At 53.2% G+C, this 20918-nt stretch overlaps 2 protein-coding genes across 2 annotated transcripts; one reads left to right on the top strand and one right to left on the bottom strand.

Moving 5' to 3' along the window:
- Arv1 (ARV1 fatty acid homeostatsis modulator) lies at positions 1-8792 on the top strand (the record flags this gene model as incomplete). The annotated part of the gene is made up of 6 exons (XM_013014574.1): positions 1-144; positions 1049-1168; positions 2663-2816; positions 3987-4211; positions 5731-5874; positions 8447-8792. Coding segments are annotated over 5 exons (786 nt in total), but the record flags the coding sequence as incomplete, so codon positions are not given.
- Positions 8793-9519: 727 nt separating this feature from the next.
- Positions 9520-10612, bottom strand: Fam89a (family with sequence similarity 89, member A). The gene is made up of 2 exons (XM_013014573.1): positions 10577-10612; positions 9520-10456 (listed from the first exon to the last, which is right to left on the bottom strand). Exons 1-2 carry the CDS (start codon positions 10610-10612, stop codon positions 10184-10186), a joined length of 309 nt encoding a protein of 102 aa, XP_012870027.1. The 3' UTR covers positions 9520-10183.
- Between the last annotated feature and the right edge of the window lie 10306 nt (positions 10613-20918).

The raw sequence follows: 20918 nt of genomic DNA, 5'->3' as shown, positions 1-20918 counted from the left end.
GGTGGGCGCTGCGGGCCACGGCCCGGGAAGGGCGCGGAGGGGCCGGCTTCGGCCCCCAGCTGCTACCGCTGCATCGAGTGCAACCGGGAGGCCCGCGAGCTGTACCGGGACTACAGCCACGGCGTGCTGAAGATCACCATCTGCGTGCGTGCGGGGCGACCGCGGGGTGCGGGTGACCGCAGGCTGTACCGGGTTCACAGCCACCGCGGGCTGAAGATCTTAGTCGGGGGCTGCGCTCGGGGTGCGGGTTGGGCGGTGAGTGGCGCGGCAGGCCTGGCCTGGCCCGCGTCCGGCGGACGGGCCTCCTTCCCGATCCCAGCCGCTCTGCCGGGGAACACGGACTTCTGGGTGCGGGTGACAGCAGCACCTCGGCCCGCAGCCGAGCGTGGGGTGCGGGGTGGGAGCTCGCGGCCCCTCCCGCTGTGGCACCGCCAGGTTCCCAGTGTGGCTGTGTGACCTACAGCGGTAGTTCTACTGGAGGGGCAGCACCAACCAGGCTGCGCTTCCTGCCCCTGCGGGAAGCCCGCGAGGTTGCAGACCGCCGCTCCTGGGGAGCCCCTTGCCGGCCTGGCTTTGGGGCCGTGGCGCTCGCTCCTCACGCGCACGGTCAGCACCCTGCTCCAGAAAACGCCCGCTCCCCAGGCTCGTGGTGGTGTGCCCCTTAGGGGTGCCCACTGGCCACCCCAGAGGCGGGGCAGGCAGGCAGCCTGCATCACGCAGACTCCAGATCAGTATGAGGTCGTGGGGCCGGCAGTGTGCGAAAGCACACGCCAGACTTGCTAACATTCCGCATGCGCAGGACTGTCAGGACGCCTTCCCACCTAAAAATCAGCTTGAAGTGAAATACCTTTTGAGCACCTTGTATACGCGTGGTCCAGCTAGACGCTTAGTGTCTTGTAAAACCACTTCTAACAGACAAACATGGGAAACTGACTTCAGTGTATGCCCATCCACCTTTGGTGTACATGTGTAAAACAGACACTTTCAAGTCATTTCAGATCTCACAGTTTGGAGTTGTTGATTCTAATGTTATCCTTTATTATTCCAGAAATCCTGTCAGAAGCCTGTAGACAAATACATCGAGTATGATCCTGTCATCATCTTGATTAATGCTATTTTATGCAAAGCCCAGGCCTACAGGCACATTCTTTTCAATACTAAGATAAATGTAAGTGAGGTAGCCTTTTCTGATGATGCTTTTTATATTTCTAAAGAGTAACAAGAAGAGCTCGTGTGTGGAGGGCGGGTCTCTCAGCCTGATTGGGAGCCAGTGGAAGCTACCCCAGTGGGGCAGGCTGGTGGCTGCTGAGGACTCTGCCAGGGCAGCTGCTTTCTGTGATTTCCACTGGCTTTTAGTGGGCTCCCTGTACGATGTGTCAGTGTGGGAGAGAATTGGACCTACTGTAAGCAATCAGAAGAAAAATATTTAAAGACATCATTTATTGGGCTTTATGTGCTGTAGTGTATGAAGTACAACAGAACCAGTGTGTCAGCTGAGGAGCTCCCAGCCTGCAGGCTCCACTCTCATCCCCACTTCACATTGAAGGACAGATCTTAATTTGTAGGGAGGGGAAATACATAAGATGTGAAGGCAATTTGTCGGCTATTGTCTGTTTTGCCCAAACTTCGTGCTTTTGGAAACCTGCAGCTTGTTTTTGCCTCTGAATTGTTTTCTTTCCATGTATTGATTTGTATTCCTTCATTTTTAAAGTTTTACTACCAAAGGTCTGACTCAGAATAGGGGCCTAAATATAATTTGAGAGATCTCTCATATGATTTTGAAGAATATTTTGATTTAAAACTACTGATTGAGCCGGGTGCCAGTGACTCACACCTGTCATCCTAACTACTGAGAAGACTGAGACCTGAGGATTGAGTTTCAAAGTCAACCCAGGCAGAAAAGTCTCTGTGAGCCTCTTATGTCCAATTAACCACTCAAAAACCAGAAGTGCAGCTGTGGCTCAAAGTGGTAGAGCACTAGCCTTGAGCAAAAGAGCTCTGGGACAGCATCCAGGTCCTGAGTTCAAGCCCCACAACTGACAAAGAAAGAAAGAAAAACTACTGATTGAGAGCTGGGCAGTGGTGCTCAGGCGTGTAATCCTAGCTACTCAGGAGACTGAGATATGAGGATTACAGTTCAAAGCCAGCCCAGACAGGAAAGTCCGTGGGATTCTTAGCTCTGACTACCAAAAAAGCCAGAAGTGGCACTGTGGCTCAAGTGATTAGCCTTGACAAAAAAAAAGCTAAGGAAGAATGCCCAAGCCTTGAGTTCAAGCCCCAGAACCAGCCAAAAAAAAAAAAAAAAACACCTGATAGAAGGAATACAGTTAGGCACTTAGCTGAAATTGAAATTGCCTACACAGAACATTCTTCAAAACCAAATGTTTCAGCTCTGCCTGTTGATACTAAATACAGTGGAGGGCTGGGAATGTGGCTACTGGCAGAGTGTTTGCCTTGCATGCATGAAGCCTTGGGTTCCATTCCTCAGCACTACATAAACAAAAGGCCAGAAGTGGTGCTATGGCTCAAGTGGTAGAGTACTAGCCTTGAGCCAAAGAAGCTCAGGGACAGCACCCAGGCCCTGAGTTCAAGCCCCAGGACTGGCTAAAATAAACACAGCAGAGCACTGCTTTTTCTGACTGACTTCGTCTTTGACCGTCAGATCCATGGGAAGCTCTGTGTGTTCTGTTTGCTTTGTGAAGCATACCTGAGGTGGTGGCAGCTGCAGGATTCAAGCCAGAGCACCGCCCCTGATGACCTGATCCGCTACACCAGGGAGTGGGACTTCTACAGGATGTTCGCCATCGCATCTTTAGGTAAGGTCATGCCGCGCTTCCCAGTACTTAGCTGCTGATTAAAACCAAGTCACAGGCCTTACTGCTTAGAGGAGCTAGCTGATGTAGCATTTGAGACCAAAAGTTCACTAAGCTGCTAGGTTACTTGGTCTAACACTTGCCTTCTTTTGGTATGGAAATAGCTATACTTACCAGAGTAGAAAGTTCCATAAAACACTGTAAAGCTTAATGTCAATAAAAGTCCTAATTTTTAAAGCTTGTAATCCTAGCTACATCAGGAGATCTGATGATCAAGGTTCTAGGCCAGCCCACACAGGAAAGTTCTTAAGACTCTTCTCTCTAATGAACCACCAGAAAACCAGAAGTGAAGGGGTACAGCATTCCAGGGACAAAGCCCAGGCCCTGAGTTCAAGCCCCAGGACTGACACCAAAAATTTTTAAGTCATAATTGTTAAATTCTAAATTACCCAACTGAAGATTAGGTAAACTCCATCTCTAGTAAAAACAGACTGATTGCTAGTATACTGAACTAATTACATTATACTAATTCAACATAGGTAAGGGAAAAAACTTATATAGCTGATGACTTACAGGGAAATTGGCTATTCCCCAAACTTGTATTTACAAAGTGCCTTTCTGCCAGGTGCTGGTTGCTCACACCTATAATCTTGGCTAGTCAGGAGACTGAGTTCTGCAGATTGAGGCTCAAAGCCAGAAAAGTCTGAGTCTCCAAAAAAAGCTGGACTAGGCTAGTATGGATCAAGTGATAGAATGCCAGCAATGAGCAAAAAAGAACCAGAACCGAAAGTCTGACTTCAAAACCCAGTACCAGTTTACTTCCAAAAAGGAAAAGAGAAAATGCCCTTCTTCAGAATTTAAACTTGTGGCTTGGTCAGAACTGCATTAATTTCTGTGGCCGTTTTATTACTAGTTTGCTTAATTCTCTGCTTCAAGTTAAGCCAAGCACAGTAGCACACATCTATAGTCCCAGGTATTCAAGTATGAAGGTTCTGATGGAGCCAGGTCCCGAAACTCGGCATGACTTTTTTTAAATAGAAGAAAAAGAAAATTTGATGTTGTTAAAGCATTTCTTATGAAATCAGTTGACTATTTGATCTTTTAAACTTTCTTTTCGTCAGGGTATAAGCTTGGAGAGAGACATCTATATTTTTATTTCTCATTTCCTCCTAGAACAAACTGCCTTTTTTATTGGCATTTTTGCTTTCCTGTGGCTAGAACGACCCAGGACAGCAAAGAAAAAGCCCAACTTCTTTCTGCTGCTGAAAGCGCTGCTGCTGTCGAGCTATGGGAAGCTGCTGCTGATCCCGGCGGTCATCTGGGAGCACGACTACACACCACTGTGCCTCAAGCTCATCAAAGTGTTCGTGCTGACCTCGAACTCTCAGGCCATCAGAGGCAAGTGTGCTTGTATTCTCCCTGCTCCGCTTCCAGCCTACAGGGAGGCTCGGACACACTATGCCTGCCAAACACTGGGGTTCTTTGTAGGACTGTAACATGACCGGTGTTTGCAGTGTGCTTTACACCACAGGCACTTCGGTATTGTTACGTGACCACAGCACTTCCTGTGTCCAGAATGTGTCTGCCTGTATCGTCTGGGTGCCGTGGGGCTGTGGGATCACCTTGGGCTTGTCTGGAGTAACAGGCTGGGTAGTTTTCAGTCAGAATTACATGCCCGGACAGTACTTCTCTGTCCGGAAATGTGTCTTCACTTTCCCCGTGCACTATGAAAAGTACTCTTCCAGATGAACTGCTAGGGTTCATGAGGCCCCTCCAGTACCATAAAGCCGTGGTGAATGAACCTGCATCCTGGTACTTCGAATCATAATGCAGAGTGGAATGCTGCCACTGTTTCTGTTATTGGTTCAATTTTTTTTTTTTTTTTTTTGCCGGTCATGGGCCTGAATTCTGGGTCTGGGCACTGTCCCTGGGCTCTTCATCTCAAGGCTAGCACCACAGTACCACTTCTGGCTTTTTCTGCTTATGTGGTGCTGAGGAATTGAACCCAGGGCCTAATGCATGCAAGGAAAGCACTCTACCACTGAGCCACCTTCCCAGCCCTGGTTCAAACTTTTTTGAGTCTGTTCAGGCAGCAACCTGGTGTTGATGGTGTAGTCTGAGACTCACAGAAGGGTTGCAGATGGACACAGAGGAGAAAGAAATATAAATAAGGACAAGGGCAGATTTCCCCAAAACAGCTTCATGAACACATCACAGGTCACTTTATTAAATGACTTCTTTCATTTGTACTTGGATTTTGAGCTCAAGGCTGTGTGTTTGTGGGTGCTGGGGTCTGGGACGGGTCAGGCAGGCATGCTACCACTCAAGCCCCTTTTTGCCTGTCTCACTGTGCCAGGCCAGCCTGGCTTCTCCATAACTGGAACAAAGGGTGCACACCACAGTGCCTTGCATTGATTGAGATGGAGTCTTAGGAACTTCGTTTGCCTAAGCTAGCCTTGCGCCATTGTCCAATGAACTCTGCCCCCAGTGGATAGGTTACAAGCTATGCCACGCTTGGCTCATTTAATTAAAACAATTTTTTTTGGGTCTCTTAGTGTCTGTCCTGGGGTTTGAACTCAGAGCCTAGATGCTGTCCCTGAACTTGTTAGCACTCTACCACTTGAGCCACAGCCCCATTTCCAGCTTTGGAGATGAGAATCTCAAGGGCTTGACTGCCTGGACTGACTTTGAACCTTGATGCTCAAATCTCAGCTTTCTGAGTAGCTAGGGTTACAGGCCTGAGCCACTGGCCCCTGGCTAATTTAAATTCTTTTGGTCTTTTGTAGCTTTTTCTTTTCCAGGGCTGAGGACCGAACCCAGGGCCTTGTGCACGCCATGCAGGTGCCCTTCCGCTGGGCTAAACCCCCAGCCCCTAATTTAAATTCTTAAGAGCATATCAAATACCTTTCTATTCCAGTGATTTTGAACATCAACCGCATGGTCTCTCTGCTGGCTGTGCTGAGTGGCTCCCTGCTGGAGAGTGCCATGGTCTACTTCTTCCAGCGAGTGGAATGGGACGTCAGTAGCGACTGCGCCATCTATAAGTCTCAGGACCTCTGAGGTATGGGCCATGCACACTGACACCATAGACCCCCAGTACCACAGGTGTGCAACACCACATGTCTACTGGGCTGCATCCCTCCCTCAACACCCCTCCCCCCCAGGATTGGCACACATGGGTCCTGGGGTTCTCCAGTTCTGTTTGTCATAGCAAAAAGTCCGTGTGGCTGCTTCTGGGTCTTATCCTCACCATCAGACATCTCCATGCAAGCCGTTCCTGCCATGGTGGGACCTCACACTTGGAAGTCCACTGGCAAGGCCTGCCACCCAGCCCAGCTGCCCTCCTCCTCTCTCCACCACCCTGCCTCTTGCTACCTCTTACCTCGGTCCCTTGACCTCAAGTTTTTCTCTGCTTCTGGCCTGCTCTGCCTCTCCTGTAACCATGCCTGAGCCTGACAGCCACTGGTCCTCGATCTGTACTCTCTGCCCTCGGTCCTTGAGATCCGTACTCTCTGCCATTGGTCCTTTGTGCCATGTGAGCCTGCACACACCCTCTGGCTGCTCGCCAGTCTCTTCCAGGACCCGACAACAGAGGGCTGTGGGCCTCACCTGCCCCAGTCCAGCATCTGCCATTTCCTGAGCTCTTGCTTCACCAGAACTTGTCAAGTCTTCCATGTTGTTCTCTCCTCTTCTCAGCTCCTGTGGTGCTCAGCTATCTCTGAGGCTGTGACCATGGGATTCCCCTCCTTGTGGGGAGGCGGGATCCTGGGAGTGAGGGGGCACGGGGAAGAACAGTGACTTCATCTAGGACCCACGCAGGGAGGGGAAGTGGCGCCTCTACTCTGCCCACCCCCTGCAGTGCCCTCCTGCTGTCCCCTGCCCGCCCCCTGCAGTGCCCTCCTGCTGTCCCCTGCCCACCCCCTGCAGTGCCCTCCCGCTCTTCCCCTGCCCGCCCCCTGCCACTTCACCCTCTTCCTTTTTGGGTCTTCAGAGATGCTATTGCTTCCACAGTGGCTCTCTCTGTGCACGCTCACGCACACACACACACACACCCCACCCCCGTTTTATTCTGCACCAGGCTGAACCTGCTTCATTCATCCCCTTCTATGCTGTTTTCCTCTGGGTAAGATACACATTTGCACAGCTGCTGAGTTTGCAGTCCAAAATCCCATAGGAAAGCTGCTTTTACACAGGGCTCATCCTCCAATCCAGTGTCTCCTCAGACACATGCCCTTCCCTGCCACCTCTTCTCTGCTGGGCAGAGCTCTGTCCTCTAGCCCTCTGGGAACCCTTTCCAGGCCCCAGGCCTCCAGCTCTCTGCACAATTGCTGGTCTCTGTTTCTCTCATTAATGCAGGTTGGGCAGGTCCTGCCATTTCCAAGGACAAGCAACTATGACATAGAACTCAGTGTCACCACCTCCCCCTAAACAGAATCCTTTTTTGTTGTCAGTTGTGGGTCTTGAACTCTGGGCCTGGGCGCTGTCCCTCAGCTCTTCAGCTCAAGGGGAGCCCTCTACACTTGAGTCACAGTGCCACTTCTGGTTTTCTGGTGGTTCATTAGAGATTAGAGTCTCATAGACTTTCTTACCCAGGCTGGCTTTGAACCATGATCCTCATATCTGAGCCTCCTGAGTAGGATTAAGGCATGAGCCACCAGTGCCTGGCTCAAAACAGGGCCTTGACTGCCAGCTCCCCCTGCAGTGCTCTTCACTTCTCCCAGCCTCCTCTGCAGTGCTCCTCACTTCTCCTCAGCCTCCCCTGCAGTGCTCACTTCTCCTCAGCCTCCCCTGCAGTGACCCTCACTTCTCCTCAGCCTCCCCTGCAGTGACCCTCACTTCTCCTCAGCCTCCCCTGCAGTGACCCTCACTTCTCCTCAGCCTCCCCTGTAGTGACCCTCACTTCTCCCAGCCTCCTCTGCAGTGACCCTCACTTCTCCCAGCCCCCTCTGCAGTGACCCTCACTTCTCCTCAGCCTCCCCTGTAGTGACCCTCACTTCTCCTCAGCCCCCTCTTCAGTGACCCTCACTTCTCCTCAGCCTCCCCTGCAGTAACCCTCACTTCTCCTCAGCCTCCCCTGCAATGACCCTCACTTCTCAGCCTCTTTTGCAGTGACCCTCACTTCTCCTCAGCCTCTCCTATGGTGCTCTTCACTTCTCCTCAGCCTCTCCTGCAGTGCTCTTCACTTCTCCCAGCCTCCTCTGCAGTGACCCTCACTTCTCCCAGCCTCCTCTGCAGTGACCCTCACTTCTCAGCCTCCTCTGCAGTGACCCTCACTTCTCCTCAGCCTCCCCTGCAGTGATCCTTACTTCTCCCAGCCTCCCCTGGAGTGACTGTGTGGCTCAGCCCTCATGGTCTTCTGCACTATAATTGGGGTTTTCCTCCCAAGCCCATTCCTCGGCTCACCTCTTCCCTTTCAGAGGTCACTCTCTGGGGGACACACTGTGCCAGATGGCACTGCAGCATCTGCGTCCATCCAGAGAGCCTCCTCAGGTGGCATTCCTCAGCTTGCCAGACCTGGTATTTCTCCTGCTCTCATCAGTGCCTCTGGCTGGCAGGTGTCGCTTAAGGTTAGGACAATAGGCTCCCGTACTTAGTAACACTTAGGAGCAATGTCCTGTATCGCACGGTCTCAGGCTCCATGCTGGTGCGTCACTGAAGTATCCCGTGCTCAGTGCCCGTGTCTGCTGCAGCCCCAGATCCTGCTGCCTCAAGCATCGCTGTGGTACTGGCAAAAGGCGCCCTGACCTCCCCGTCACCAGCTGCTGATCCTTCTGCACACGTGAGCAGTCGTCAGACGCCCAACCAGTGAGGGGAAGCGAGGGCCTTGTGGTGTGAAGCAGAATCCAGAACCCCCTTTCCCCCCCAGCAGCACCAGCACTGAGAGAGAGAGTACCCCAGGGGAATCCTTTAAACTCAAGTTTCTTAAATATTTTGTTTTTACAATAGTGGAAACATTTTTCTCAATAAAGTCTTTCAAAAGAATCAGACTTGGTAAATTGTTTAACTCAGTAACAAAGCTGCTTGCTCTTTCACATCAGCTGACCAAAACCAAAGCATTAACTTGTATACCCTATGGGGTGAATTACATCTCAGAAAGGCTATTTAAAAAAAAAAAAAAAAAGATGTGATAACAGTAGCCCTATCCATTTGGAATTTTTTGTGGTGTTTGTTTCATTTTTTGTGCCAGTCCTGAGGCTCAAACTCAGGGCCTGGGCACTGTCCCTGAGTTTTTGTGCCCAAAGTTAGTGCTCAACCACCTGAACTACAGCTCACTTCTGGCTTTCTGGTGGTTAAGTGGAGTCTCATGGACTTTCCTGGCCGGGCTGGCTTCAAACCATAATTGTCAGATCTCAGCCTCTGAGTAGCTAGCATGGCAGGTATGCACCCCCAGACCCCAGCTTGTTCTGTTGTTTTTGAGAAGGCGTTTGGTACCTTGCCTCTATCAATCCTGGCCTGTCAGAGGAGGAGGTTAATGGCCAGGCGTGATGGGCACCCTGCCACAACATAAGCAGGCAGGAGAAGGCTGGGCCATGGCTGGGCCATGGGGGACACATGGCAGGGAATCCCAGCTGGCACCGCTCCCATGATGACGCTGACCACCCGTGCGCCAAACTGAGGGTCAGCTGCAGGTAGCCTGGGCAGACAAGGGTCTGCCCCCCACTTGGGGTGGACTTTCGTTCAGGTTAAGAAAGCTGAAGATTCTGAGTTAATAACACAGTAACTGCTGAGCACATTTATCCTCATGTTGAATCCAAAGTGACGTTCCTGTCAGGTGTGTTAATAAATATACATTAAGGCTTTCAGTGAGCACTTGGGGGAGGGGAGAGGCCCTGTAGTGTGACACGCTGGTCTACATCTGTCTTTAAAGACAAACAGCTACCTTACTACATGAGTGATAAAAACACTGCTCGTCCCAGTCCAGCCCTGCACACAGCCTCCCCTCCTCCTATCCCTGAGGACGGAGTGAGTAACCGGGAGGGTCGGGGAACAGTGGTCGGACTGGCAGAAATGCCCGCTTCAGCAGGAAGCTCTTAGCAGGCCACCTGGATAATGAATGATGCAGCTTACAATAAAGCTGAACAAAGGATCTAAAAACTGACTAGACAGCATGCTAAGGAGGTGGTTTGCATACCTCCCATTAGAAGCAGAGACCCTAAACCACAGCTTAACAAATAACCTGTGGCCAGTCACCGCACAAATGCCAGCGAAGGCCTTCCACCAAGCTGACAGCAGGTGAGCCTGAGCCATAGCTGTTGGGACAGTCTGCACCACCAAGACGACGGTGCACACACCCTGCATGGAGGGCCGCCGGCCACGGAGGGGCAGTGGTGCTTTCTTGTGGGAAAAGTGCTGCCCAGCCTGTCCAGGCCCTAGATGGACTCCAGACCCCAGTCGCCACAGGACAGCGGGGCCATGGGCAGTGTCAAGTCCCGGGGTGGGCCTCGGCATCCGCACTCCTGGAGGGATCTCTGCCCCTGGAAATCCTCCTCCTCCTCTTCCTCCTCCTCGAAGAAGCCGTTCTCCAGCGCATAAGCACAGTCCGGGCTGGCAGCCGCCTGGCATGCTCCTTTGTACTCCTGAATCGACTCGTAGAGGCTGTAGAGCTGGCAGAGCAAGGACATGTCCAGCTGGCGGAGGCCAACCTAGAGGAAAGAGTGGGGAGGACAGGTGGCATCAGCACTGGACTTTGGTTGCGGCTAAACACCCAGCCAGCCTGGGGGGCCAGCACAGGGCTGCCTCCCATGTGGAACACCACAGCACACTGCCTGCATGCACTGGGTTTCCAGTGTGGAGAACATGGAGCTGTGTCATGCCACACTGACACTGCTCCCATGTCTGGGAATGGTCAAAACTGTAGGGGTGAACCCAGCCCATGGGGTCCACCCCCCTGAAGTACCAGCACCACGTCTCAGGGAGCCCCCACTAGCCTCACTGGGATGTGAGGCTGGGGGGCGGGGATCAGCTCTCCATGAAGCGCAGATAAGACCCACATTTGGCTGGCCTGCCATATGTGGAGACCAGGCACGAGAGACTGTGAGGGGCAGATTCTCCCTGCCACACACTTCCTGGGAGCATCGGGGGTCAGACTCCCCTCTCCCCTAACAGGGCTGGTCCTACTGGAGATGGCTGTCATCCGTCCCTACATCAGCCAGGGCCAGGTGAGGCGTGCCCTTGGCAGTGCCGCCTGGGCAGTGCCTCCCAGAAGCCGCCTTCACAAAGCAGGTGTGACGGAACACTTAGTCACAGAAGTGCTCAAGTCGTCCACCCCACTGCAGACCAGGGTAGGGCACTCAAATCTGTCTACCCCACAGAGAAGGTCCCCGGGCCTGGAAACCCAGGGGAGCCTTCAATGGGCACAGCAAGGGTGGGGGTGCACACTGGACAGAAAGCCAGCATACCTCTGGACCTGCAAAATGGCAAAGGTGAGCGGCGCTGCCCCCTGCCCTGGGCAAGTGACCCTCCCCTGGAGAGCTCAGCTTCTGCAAGATGGAGGGACTTCTGTCACAGGGCTGCGGGGTGAAAGGAAACCAGTCACCACTCAAGGTGCCCGCCTGTATGCTGGGGCCAGGGACGTGTCCACACTGACTCGTGGTACATTCAGCTTCCACCATTGCCAGCCTGGCTGTGTGCCCACATAAGACAGCCACGTAAGGGGCTGGGAAGGTGTGTCTCATTGGTAGAACGCTTGCCTTGCATGCCTGAGGCCCTGGGTTCGATTCCTCAGCACCACATAAGCAAAAAGAAAAAAGCCAGAAGTGGCTCAAGTGGTAGAGCGCTAGCCTTGAGCTGAAGAGCTGGAGGACAGCGCCCAGGCCCAGAGTTCAGGCCCCCCCCAAAACAAAGATAGCCACATAAGATACCTATGTATACCCATGCACAACAGAGGGAGCCTGAGGCCCAGGAAGAGCCTTCACCCAGGAATACAGCCAGGACCCAACTGCAGCTGCCTCAAATCTCAGCTGTGCCTCGTCACCACACACAGAATGACCAACTGGCTCTGGTGACCACTCGGTCACTTGACCATCTAAGCAGACTGTCGAGAAAGCACTGGAAAAGTCTTCTCAAGGAGAAAGCTGGACACAGATGCACTCTGCTAGTACCCTCGTGACTCCTTGTGCTTCTAGAACACCTAAGAGAAGCCTTTCTTGGGAAGACAGTGTGGTGGCAAGTTAGGGCACAGTCCCTAGGCCAGCTTGACCCTTCTCACTGGCTCTGTGGTGGACCACACCTCCGCCACCATAGAAGAGAAGACTGAATCATCACCTGTGGCCCAGCGGGGTGGGCAGGGCTGCTGTTCTATCCACATGCATGGTGATGTGCATGTAAGCACCTGAGTCCGGGATCCTAGCCTGTTCTCAAAGGCAGACCAGGTTCAGTGGCTTCTGATGCACAGGTACTCCAGGATCCCTGAGCGTCACACAGGCCCCACAGCTGGGCCATTCTCCACTGCTCTTGTTGTCTCCAGAGCTAGGGTTCAAATCCGAGGCCTTGCCCACGGTAGGCAGGCACTCTACCACCAAGCTACATCTAGCCCTCTGAGTTTTAAACATCATCAGGTGAGTCTGATGGCCGGTCTCAGTGAAACCCAGCAGACTGAACACAAAGGTCTCTATCTCCTCTAAGCCACTTAGTTGCCAGGCTCCTGTTCACAAGCCTGGGGTTTTGGGCCACCAGGCAGCAGAGACTGTGTCTTAAAAGAACAAAATGAAAGTAAAACAACTCCCCTTATGTAGGTGAATATTTCTGTCACAGTTCACATTAGAGGGCTCTGTCACTCACTACCTGAGTCCCTCCTCCACTCCGGCTCCTATCTTCCAGGATTCTTCTCAGAAGCAGATCTGAACCACCATGACCTCAACTCTCTGAGGTCAAGGCATCTGACTCTTGTACTGTTTAAGACAAGGAATAAAACCTTTACACAGCTGGGTGCCCGTGGCTCACGCCTGTAATCCTAGCTACTCAGGAGGCTGAGATTTGAGGATCACAGTTCAAAGACAGCCCAGGCAGGGAAGTCTGTGAGATTCTTATCTCCAATAAACCACTAGAAAATCAGAAGTGGTGCTGTGGCTCAAGCGGTAGAGACCTTGCCTTGAGCTGAAGAGTGCAGGTAAAGCACCCAAGCCGAGTTCAAGCCCCACGATGGACAAAAACAAACAAATAAAAAACCCTTAACAACCTCACATTTCCCATTCACTTAAAAAACCACACATGAGAATCTCATCAGATCCTGAGCTCACTTCTCCCAGCTGCCGTGACCCAGCAGGGCTGGGGACCCCAGGACTCTACTTCCCACCTCGGGATCCCTTTAGGAGCCAACAACAAAGATGGAAAGAGCACTGTGCAGATACAGCGATAAATGGCCTTCCTGGGTCACCTGGGTCCGCAGGACCCTGCTAGGTGTCAGCAGCTCTGCCCCCCATGCCACCCCAGCCCCCCCCCCACCAGACACAATGCAAGCTCTTTCTCAGCTGCCAAAGCCTCCACTAGGCCTCTATGGGCGGCAGTGACTCATAGCTGCCTGTCATGGGTGGGACACTGGCCTAGAAATGAAGGTCTGCCCCACCTAGAGACAGCAAGGGCCTATACATACTCATTACACAGCCAGACACGTGCCCAGGACCTACACACATGTGCACACACACGCCTGTGCGTGCCCCAGTTCCTCAATGCCACCTCGTTCAGGCTCTAGAGGACATTTCCTCTGACTTGGCAGAAATCCTCAGGACTGCCAAGCCTTGCAGCGAACAACCCGGACATTCTCTCAGACACCCGGTACTCCCGGAGGCTGTCAAAGGTGTCCACTCATTTTCCAGGGCAGCTGAAGACCCTGGGCAGCTGGCTCAGCTCCTCCTCAGCTGTGGCATAGGCACTGCCCAGCTGCTCCCACTGAGGCAGGAAGCCAGGGCACTACAGGAGAAAGGGAATCTGTCTAGAAAGGAGGAAGTGGGGGAAGGGGGTCGGGTACAGGGGGCCACAGAAGGCTGGCCAGACATGGGTGGTGCTGGGTGGAGCCTTGGGTCATGACATACCCCAGGAAGGTGAAGTGTTAGACAGGCAGCCCAATGTGCCCCTGCAACCCAAGGTTTCCCTATAGAAAGTGCCATCATCAAGTCACCTGTAATTCTAGTACTAGGAGGCTGAGATCTAGAGGATCGAAGTTGAAGGACAGCGTGGGCAGAAAAGTCCATGAGCTCCATCTCAAAAATAATCAGCTCAAAATCCATCTGGAGGCATGGTGCAGGTGGTAATACGCTAGTCTAGTCGAGTGCACAAGCAAGCCAAGGAAACACTTGAGGCCTTGAGATCAAATCCTGGTACCACCAAAAAAAAACAACCACAAAAACCACCCAACTCCTACCTAAGAGAAGCCAGAGGGCAGACCAGGCTTCCTCCTGTGAGCTCCTGGCTCTTCATTGCATGGAGGTGAGGTGAGGCCTTCCCACAAGGCAAGGGTGCCAGGGGCAAGCTGCAGGACTGGGGAACTGCTCAGGAGCTGCCCTGCGTCTCCCATCATGCGGTGTCCCTTGGCACACTGAGCCACACAACCATCCCCCTCTGCCTCTGCAGAGACAAGTGACCAGATCTGACAGACACCACTCTCTGAGGGGGGATCTGGGGTCTAAGACGCCACCAAGGAAGCCACAGAATCCCCAGGGGTCCCCAAGGATAAGGGTGCCTCCTCGTCGAGCTGTCCTCTGCAAGCGCTGGGGAAACATTGAGACAGGCTCTGAACACACAGAATTCTCCACCCTGCACATGCCGCCCTTTATTCTAGACCGAGAATACGAGGGACGATCCGGCTAGTTTCCATGGCAGTGAACAGCCTGCTGACGTCCTTTCTTTTCTGTTCAGGCTTCCTGCTTCCTTCCTGGCCATTCCTTCCTCTTCCTCTCGCCACCCCCAACACCATCACCGCCTCCTGCCAGGTGGCTCCCCAGCCTCAGCATGCCCCACCCCAACCTGCTTCCTTCCACCCCACGGGGCTGGGGTCCTGAAAGTCCAGTGCCTTTGAAGGCCACAAGGGCAACAGGGCCACCCCAGATGAGGCTTTAAAGGGAAATGTTTGCTGATTTGAAGCAAAGCATTCTGAAAAACATGAAGATGTTCTTTAGAAATAAAAACCTTATTTTAAAAATAATATTGTTTCATATAAGAAACTAAACCTGAAAGTTGAGATGATTCAATAGTATGTTTAAGAGATACAAAAAGCAACTTTTCCCCAAATACAGCAGAGCTAAAGTAAGCTAAGCCTATGAGGAAGAGACCTTATCTCAGCCCCCTGCGGTTAGGGACAGTCAAGTGGCTGGGTAGGGTTAAGGCGGCGCATCATGCCAACATCCTCTGAGGATGCTCCTCCCATGGCCGGAACTCCTCAGCTGGGATAGAAAAAAACACCAGGTTCAAGAAATGATGGTGTAGCCAGGTGCCGATGGCTCATGCTTGTAATCCTAGCTACTCAGAAGGCTGAGATCTGAGGATCACGGTTCAAAGCCAGCCAGGGCAGAAAAGTCTGTGAGACTCTTATCTCCAATGAACCACCAGAAAACCGGAAGTGGTGTTGTGGCTCAAGTGGTAGAGCTCCAGCCTTGAGCTGAAGAGCTGAGGGACAGCGCCCAGGCCCAGAGTTCAAGACCCACAACTGATCAAAAAAAAGAAAAAAGAAATGATGATGCAAACTGAATGTGGTAGGTCGTGTTTATGATCCCAGCAGTCAGGAAGCTAAAGCAGGAAGACATGTTTGAGCCAGCCTAGGACACAGAGTTAGCCCCAGTCAAAGAAGTGATAACAATGCAATCATTCCAAAGAAGTGATCAAGGTGCTGCGATCAAAAACACACGCTATAGATGAGTAAATTCAGCAGTGATCTACACACACACACACACACACGTGAATGCACGCACATGCACACACACATGGGCAAATTTTTCAGTGGAAAACAAATGTCTGAGAACTTTCTGGAAAGAGGACTGTGGGGAGAGCACTGCTCAGCCAGCTCACAGCCTCCTGGGGTGCTCGGCTCCCCCTACACCAGCATGCCTGTCATTAACAATGGCAGGGCAGGATGAGGTGCAGGAGGCCAGTGCTTGTGGCCTAGGCGAGGCCCTGAGCTCCATCCGAAGCCCAGAAAGGAAAAAAACAAATTCGTCATGAAAGGAAAACACACAAGGAATCACACTCACTCCGAGGAAGCACACATCCTCCCCTCTGAAGTTCAGGACAGTTAGCAAGTTCATTTCTAGAGGTTCGAGGCACACAGACAAGTCCTTGTTTAGACATGGACACTGATTCTGTAAAGCTGAGGCCGAGGGGGAGGACGCAGCCCGGCCAGGAAGCACTGAGGCAGAGGCAGGGCAGGGCTGCAGCGGCAGGGCCACGCTGTGGCCCAGTGGACAGCCTGGAGTCCACACAGACAGGGGTACTGACCATGCTTACGGGGCCCTGGTTGTGTTTCTCTCTGTGCAACCCACATGGACGCTACTTTCTAGTGCAGTGCTTATGTTGTTTTTATGAAAGGGGAATGTGAGATGAATACTTTAAAAATGTGTTACAATATGTATAAACACAACATAAATCCACAGGAGAAAGGTTAAATAACACGGACAGCACTAATTTGATCAAAGTACATTGTATATGTCGTAAATATCACAATGAAACACCTTTGTACAGTTAGTTTATGTTAATAAAAAATTTAAAATAGCCGCGCTGGTAGCTCATGCCTGTAATCTTAGTTTCTCAGGAGACAGATCTGAGGATCACGGGTCAAACCCAGCCCAGGTCAGAAAGTGTGTAAAGACTCTGATCTCCAATTAACCACCAGAAAACCAGAAGTGGTGTAGTGGCTCACGTGGTGGAGCACTAGCCTTAGGCAAAAGAGCTCAGGGACACGGCCCAAGCTTCTAGTTCAAACCCAACACACAAGAAATAAACAGGGGCTGGGAAGGTGGTTCAGTGGTAGAGTGCTTGCCTTGCATGCATGAGTCCCTGAGTTCGATTCCTCAGCACCACATAAGCAGAAAAAGCAGGAAGTGGTAGAGTGCTAGCCTTGAGCTGGAGAGCCAAGGGACAGCACCCAGGCCCAGAGTTCAGGCCCCACAACTGACCAAAAAGAAATAAACAAATAATGAGTAAGCATCGGCAGAGGGCTGGTCAATCCACCCCAACAACCTGGGAAATGGAACTGTCCAGCTGGTTTTACAGATGGAAGTGCCGGGGGTGGGGGGCATGGGCCTGGGCAAACTCAGCAGGTGGGGGAGGGCGGCGGGGGGTGGGGGGCGGCAGGGGGCGAGGGCCTGCAGTGCCGATATCACAACCGTAGCCCCCAGGACACCCCTGCCAGAGCAAGACAGGGGCTGGGGACCCACCCCTCCAGGCCTTGCTGACCACACTGCCCTCCTTGGTGGCACAAAGGCCCCAGGCATCAGGTCAGCTCCACTTCCAGTTGAGGCCTTCCCCCTGGTGCACCTGACCTTCCAGAGCTACAGCAAGAAGGAGATCAGAGGCCAGAGGCCAAAGCCCAGAGAAGGGGATGGCGCTAAAAGCCCCAAGGTATGGAAACACCTGGACTGTGCTCTCCTGAGGTCTGCCGATGTAAAGGTACTCAGCATGCTAGCAACGCACGCCTGATGTCTACAGTACCACACAGTGCCTTTAACCGAAGGAGAATGGAAAGGTTATGCCATTCGTGAGACACGTATACATTTGGTAAATGACACACATAGGTAAAGTAGCAGATCAAAGTTAAAGGTGGAATAAAAAACGCTTTTTAGTTCTTCAGATCTGCCTGTGTGGCTGCAACAACCTTCACTTGGAAATAACTGCAAAAAGACTTTCTTTCCTTGGGGAATCCAGTTCCACCCTCTTGATTAAAACAGTCCTATCCCAGTCACTATTAACTGGTCCAGGCTGGCCAAGCTACCGGAACTGGCGTCTGCCCACTGGAACTAAGTATGGCCAGAACTGAGCCTGGACCTGTCTGGCCAGGCAGCTCCAACAGGAGGACACTAAGGGGGAGGGGAAAGAGCTGCCCACCGTGGGCTCACCTGCCCTCCCTCCCAACACACCATGCCCTTCCTACACTCCTCCTGCGGCAGAAAGCTAGTTCTGATTGTTTCTACCCCTCAAGGAGACTTCCACCACGGAAACTGAAAACTGGCGTGGAGCAGAGTGGGATGCTGCTGCTCAGGGCTGCCTCCACCCACCCAGCAGGTGCTTCCAGCTCCCAAACAACAGCCAGCCATCTCCCATCTGCCCTCCACCCTCCAGCCCTTCACACCTTCACCCAGCCAGGGCTGCCCAGTGTGACTCAGAAACAGATTAACAAAGGTTTTCAGAATGACTCTCTCAGCGGTTGCTTCAGAGCAACAATTATGGATTTGATCCTCGAGCTTTCTCTGGAGCTTTCCAACGGGATCTCTTGAGAGGCTGCGGGGACTCTTGAGGCACAGAATTTCACGGATGTGGGGCTGGCAGAAAGGAAGCAATGCCACTCGGAATGCAAGCTCTAACTCATGGGACAGGGTGCAGTCAAGGATAGGCTACCCCCTTCCCCCCAGGACTCCCGGCCTCTCCAACCTGCATAGATTGTGCCCCTGGCCTCCTTACTCTCTGTCCTGGAGGCAGCACATTCACTTCCAGCTCCAGGCTCTTCAACAGGTGCTCTCTGCACCCAGATTCATCTTCCAGCCTCTAGCTCCCCTTCTCAAATGTATAAACAGGCGTGCACGCTGTGCAAGCCCCAGGAAGACAGCCACTCCCAACAGCGACAATTCAGACGGCATACTGCCCTGACAACCCACAGATGGCACACTGCCCATGGCACGCTGCGCTGACAACCCACAGACGACATGCTGCCCATGGCACACTGCCCTGAAAACGCACAGAGGGCAACGCTGCGCTGAGAACCACAGACGGCACACTGTGCTGAGAACCACAGACGACATGCTGTGCTGAGAACCAAAGATGGCACACTGCCCTGAGAACCACAGATGGCACACTGCCCTGAGAACCACAGACGGCACGCTGCCCTGAGAATCCACAGACGGCACGCTGCCCTGAGAATCCACAGATGGCACACTGCCCTGAGAACCACAGATGGCACACTGCCCTGAGAACCACAGACAGCACACTGTGCTGAGAACCACAGACGGCATGCTGCGCTGAGAACCCACAGACGGCACACTGTGCTGAGAACCACAGATGGCATGCTGCGCTGAGAACCCACAGACAGCACACTGTGCTGAGAACCACAGATGGCACGCTGCGCTGAGAACCCACAGACGGCACACTGTGCTGAGAACCACAGACGGCACGCTGCCCTGAGAATCCACAGACGGCACGCTGTGCTGAGAACCACAGACGGCACGCTGCACTGAGAACCCAGACAGCACGCTGACTGAGAACCCAGACAGCACGCTGCACTGAGAACCAACAGACAGCACACTGTGCTGAGAACCACAGACAGCACGCTATGCTGAGAACCCACAGACAGCACATTGCCCTGAGAACCACAGACAGCACACTGTGCTGAGAACCACAGACGGCATGCTGCGCTGAGAACCCACAGACGGCACACTGTGCTAAGAACCACAGACGGCACGCTGCCCTGAGAATCCACAGACGGCACACTGCCCTGAGAACCACAGATGGCACACTGCCCTGAGAACCCACAGACAGCACGCTGCCCTGAGAATCCACAGATGGCACGCTGTACTGAGAACCCACAGACAGCATACTGCCCTGAGAATCCACAGAAGGCACGCTGTACTGAGAATCCACAGACAGCACACTGCCCTGAGAATCCAGATGGCACACTGCCCTGAGAATCCACAGAAGGCACACTGTGCTGAGAACCCACAGACGGCATGCTGCCCTGAGAATCCACAGACGGCACACTGCCCTGAGAATCCACAGAGGGCACACTGCCCTGAGAACCACAGATGGCACGCTGCCCTGAGAACCCCACTCCCCTGCATCAAGGCTCACTGATACACAGTAGCACGTGCCCCTCCTAGAAAAGCTGCAGGACACGTGGACTGGGAAAGTGTCCTGCAACAAGTGTCCCCCAAAGGCACAGAAGAATTTACAATGCAATCTTGTGTGTGCCTTCCGTGTGTGTGTCTGTGCACACGTTTGTGTGCAAAAATATAACAGGACCAAGCTCTCAACCCACAGCCTCTGCCACCTCCCCCTCTGGAGTCCTGGGACTAGACATGTCTGCTACACTTGGCACTTTGCCTGTTCAGGAGATATCCCAAAACATCAGTGATGATCATCTCTGTGCTAAGACCGTGATGCTTCTTGTGTGTGCTTAAACTGGGGCCTGAGCTGTCCCTCAGCTTTTCTGCTCACGGCTGGGGCTCTATCACTTGAGCCACAGCTCCACTCACACCTTCCGTTGGGAGGGGATTAACTGGAGATAAGAGTCTCAAGGACTCTTTTGCTAGGGCTGGCTCTAAGAGGTGATCCTCGGATCTCAGCCTGCCGGTCAGGTCACAGATGCGAGCCACCAGCGCCTGGCTGTAATTTTTCGCTGTTCTGCTCCGACAGATTTTCCATAGCAGTGCTTGAGTCGTCTCTGACCACTTTTTTTTTTTAAATCACTTTCCTGGGCCCTCACATTAAACATCAATCCCTGCGGCTCTTCAGCCGCTGCCTCCAGGGCCTGGCTGGTCTGGGGGTCACCGGGAGGTGGAGGCGGACCTGAGTCGCAATGGGAGGACCTGGACACCGCTAGGACATGGCAGCTGCTCCAGGCAGAGACGGGGGCCTAGCAAGTGCGGCGCCCGAGGAGCAGGGCCGCCCGGGGCTGCGGCCCCGCGCCCGCGCCCCGCCCACTGCCACTCGTACCCAACATGGCTGGCCAGCCGGCGAGAGGGACTCAGGAAAACCCTTCCACGGGAACTAGCCGTGGCCTCGCTGCCGCCTTCCAGTCTGTCCACTACGCGTCGGGGCCGCGTCCTGGTCGCGGGCACGGGCGGAACCTGCCCGCGTGGGGCCCGAACCGGCCAGGGCTCCGACCCCCGTGATGATTTAAAGCGCCCAGTCCTCCGGGTCGCGGTCCCGGGGGAGGGCGGGGCTCCCGCGTTCACTCCCCCTCCCCCCCCG

The sequence above is a fragment of the Dipodomys ordii genome, unplaced genomic scaffold, assembly GCF_000151885.1.
Source record: "Dipodomys ordii isolate 6190 unplaced genomic scaffold, Dord_2.0 Scaffold24, whole genome shotgun sequence".
In the NCBI taxonomy this organism is placed as follows: Eukaryota; Metazoa; Chordata; class Mammalia; order Rodentia; family Heteromyidae; genus Dipodomys; species Dipodomys ordii.
The sequence above is the reverse complement of the archived record's forward strand: the minus strand, read 5'-3'. Positions and strand labels throughout refer to the sequence as shown.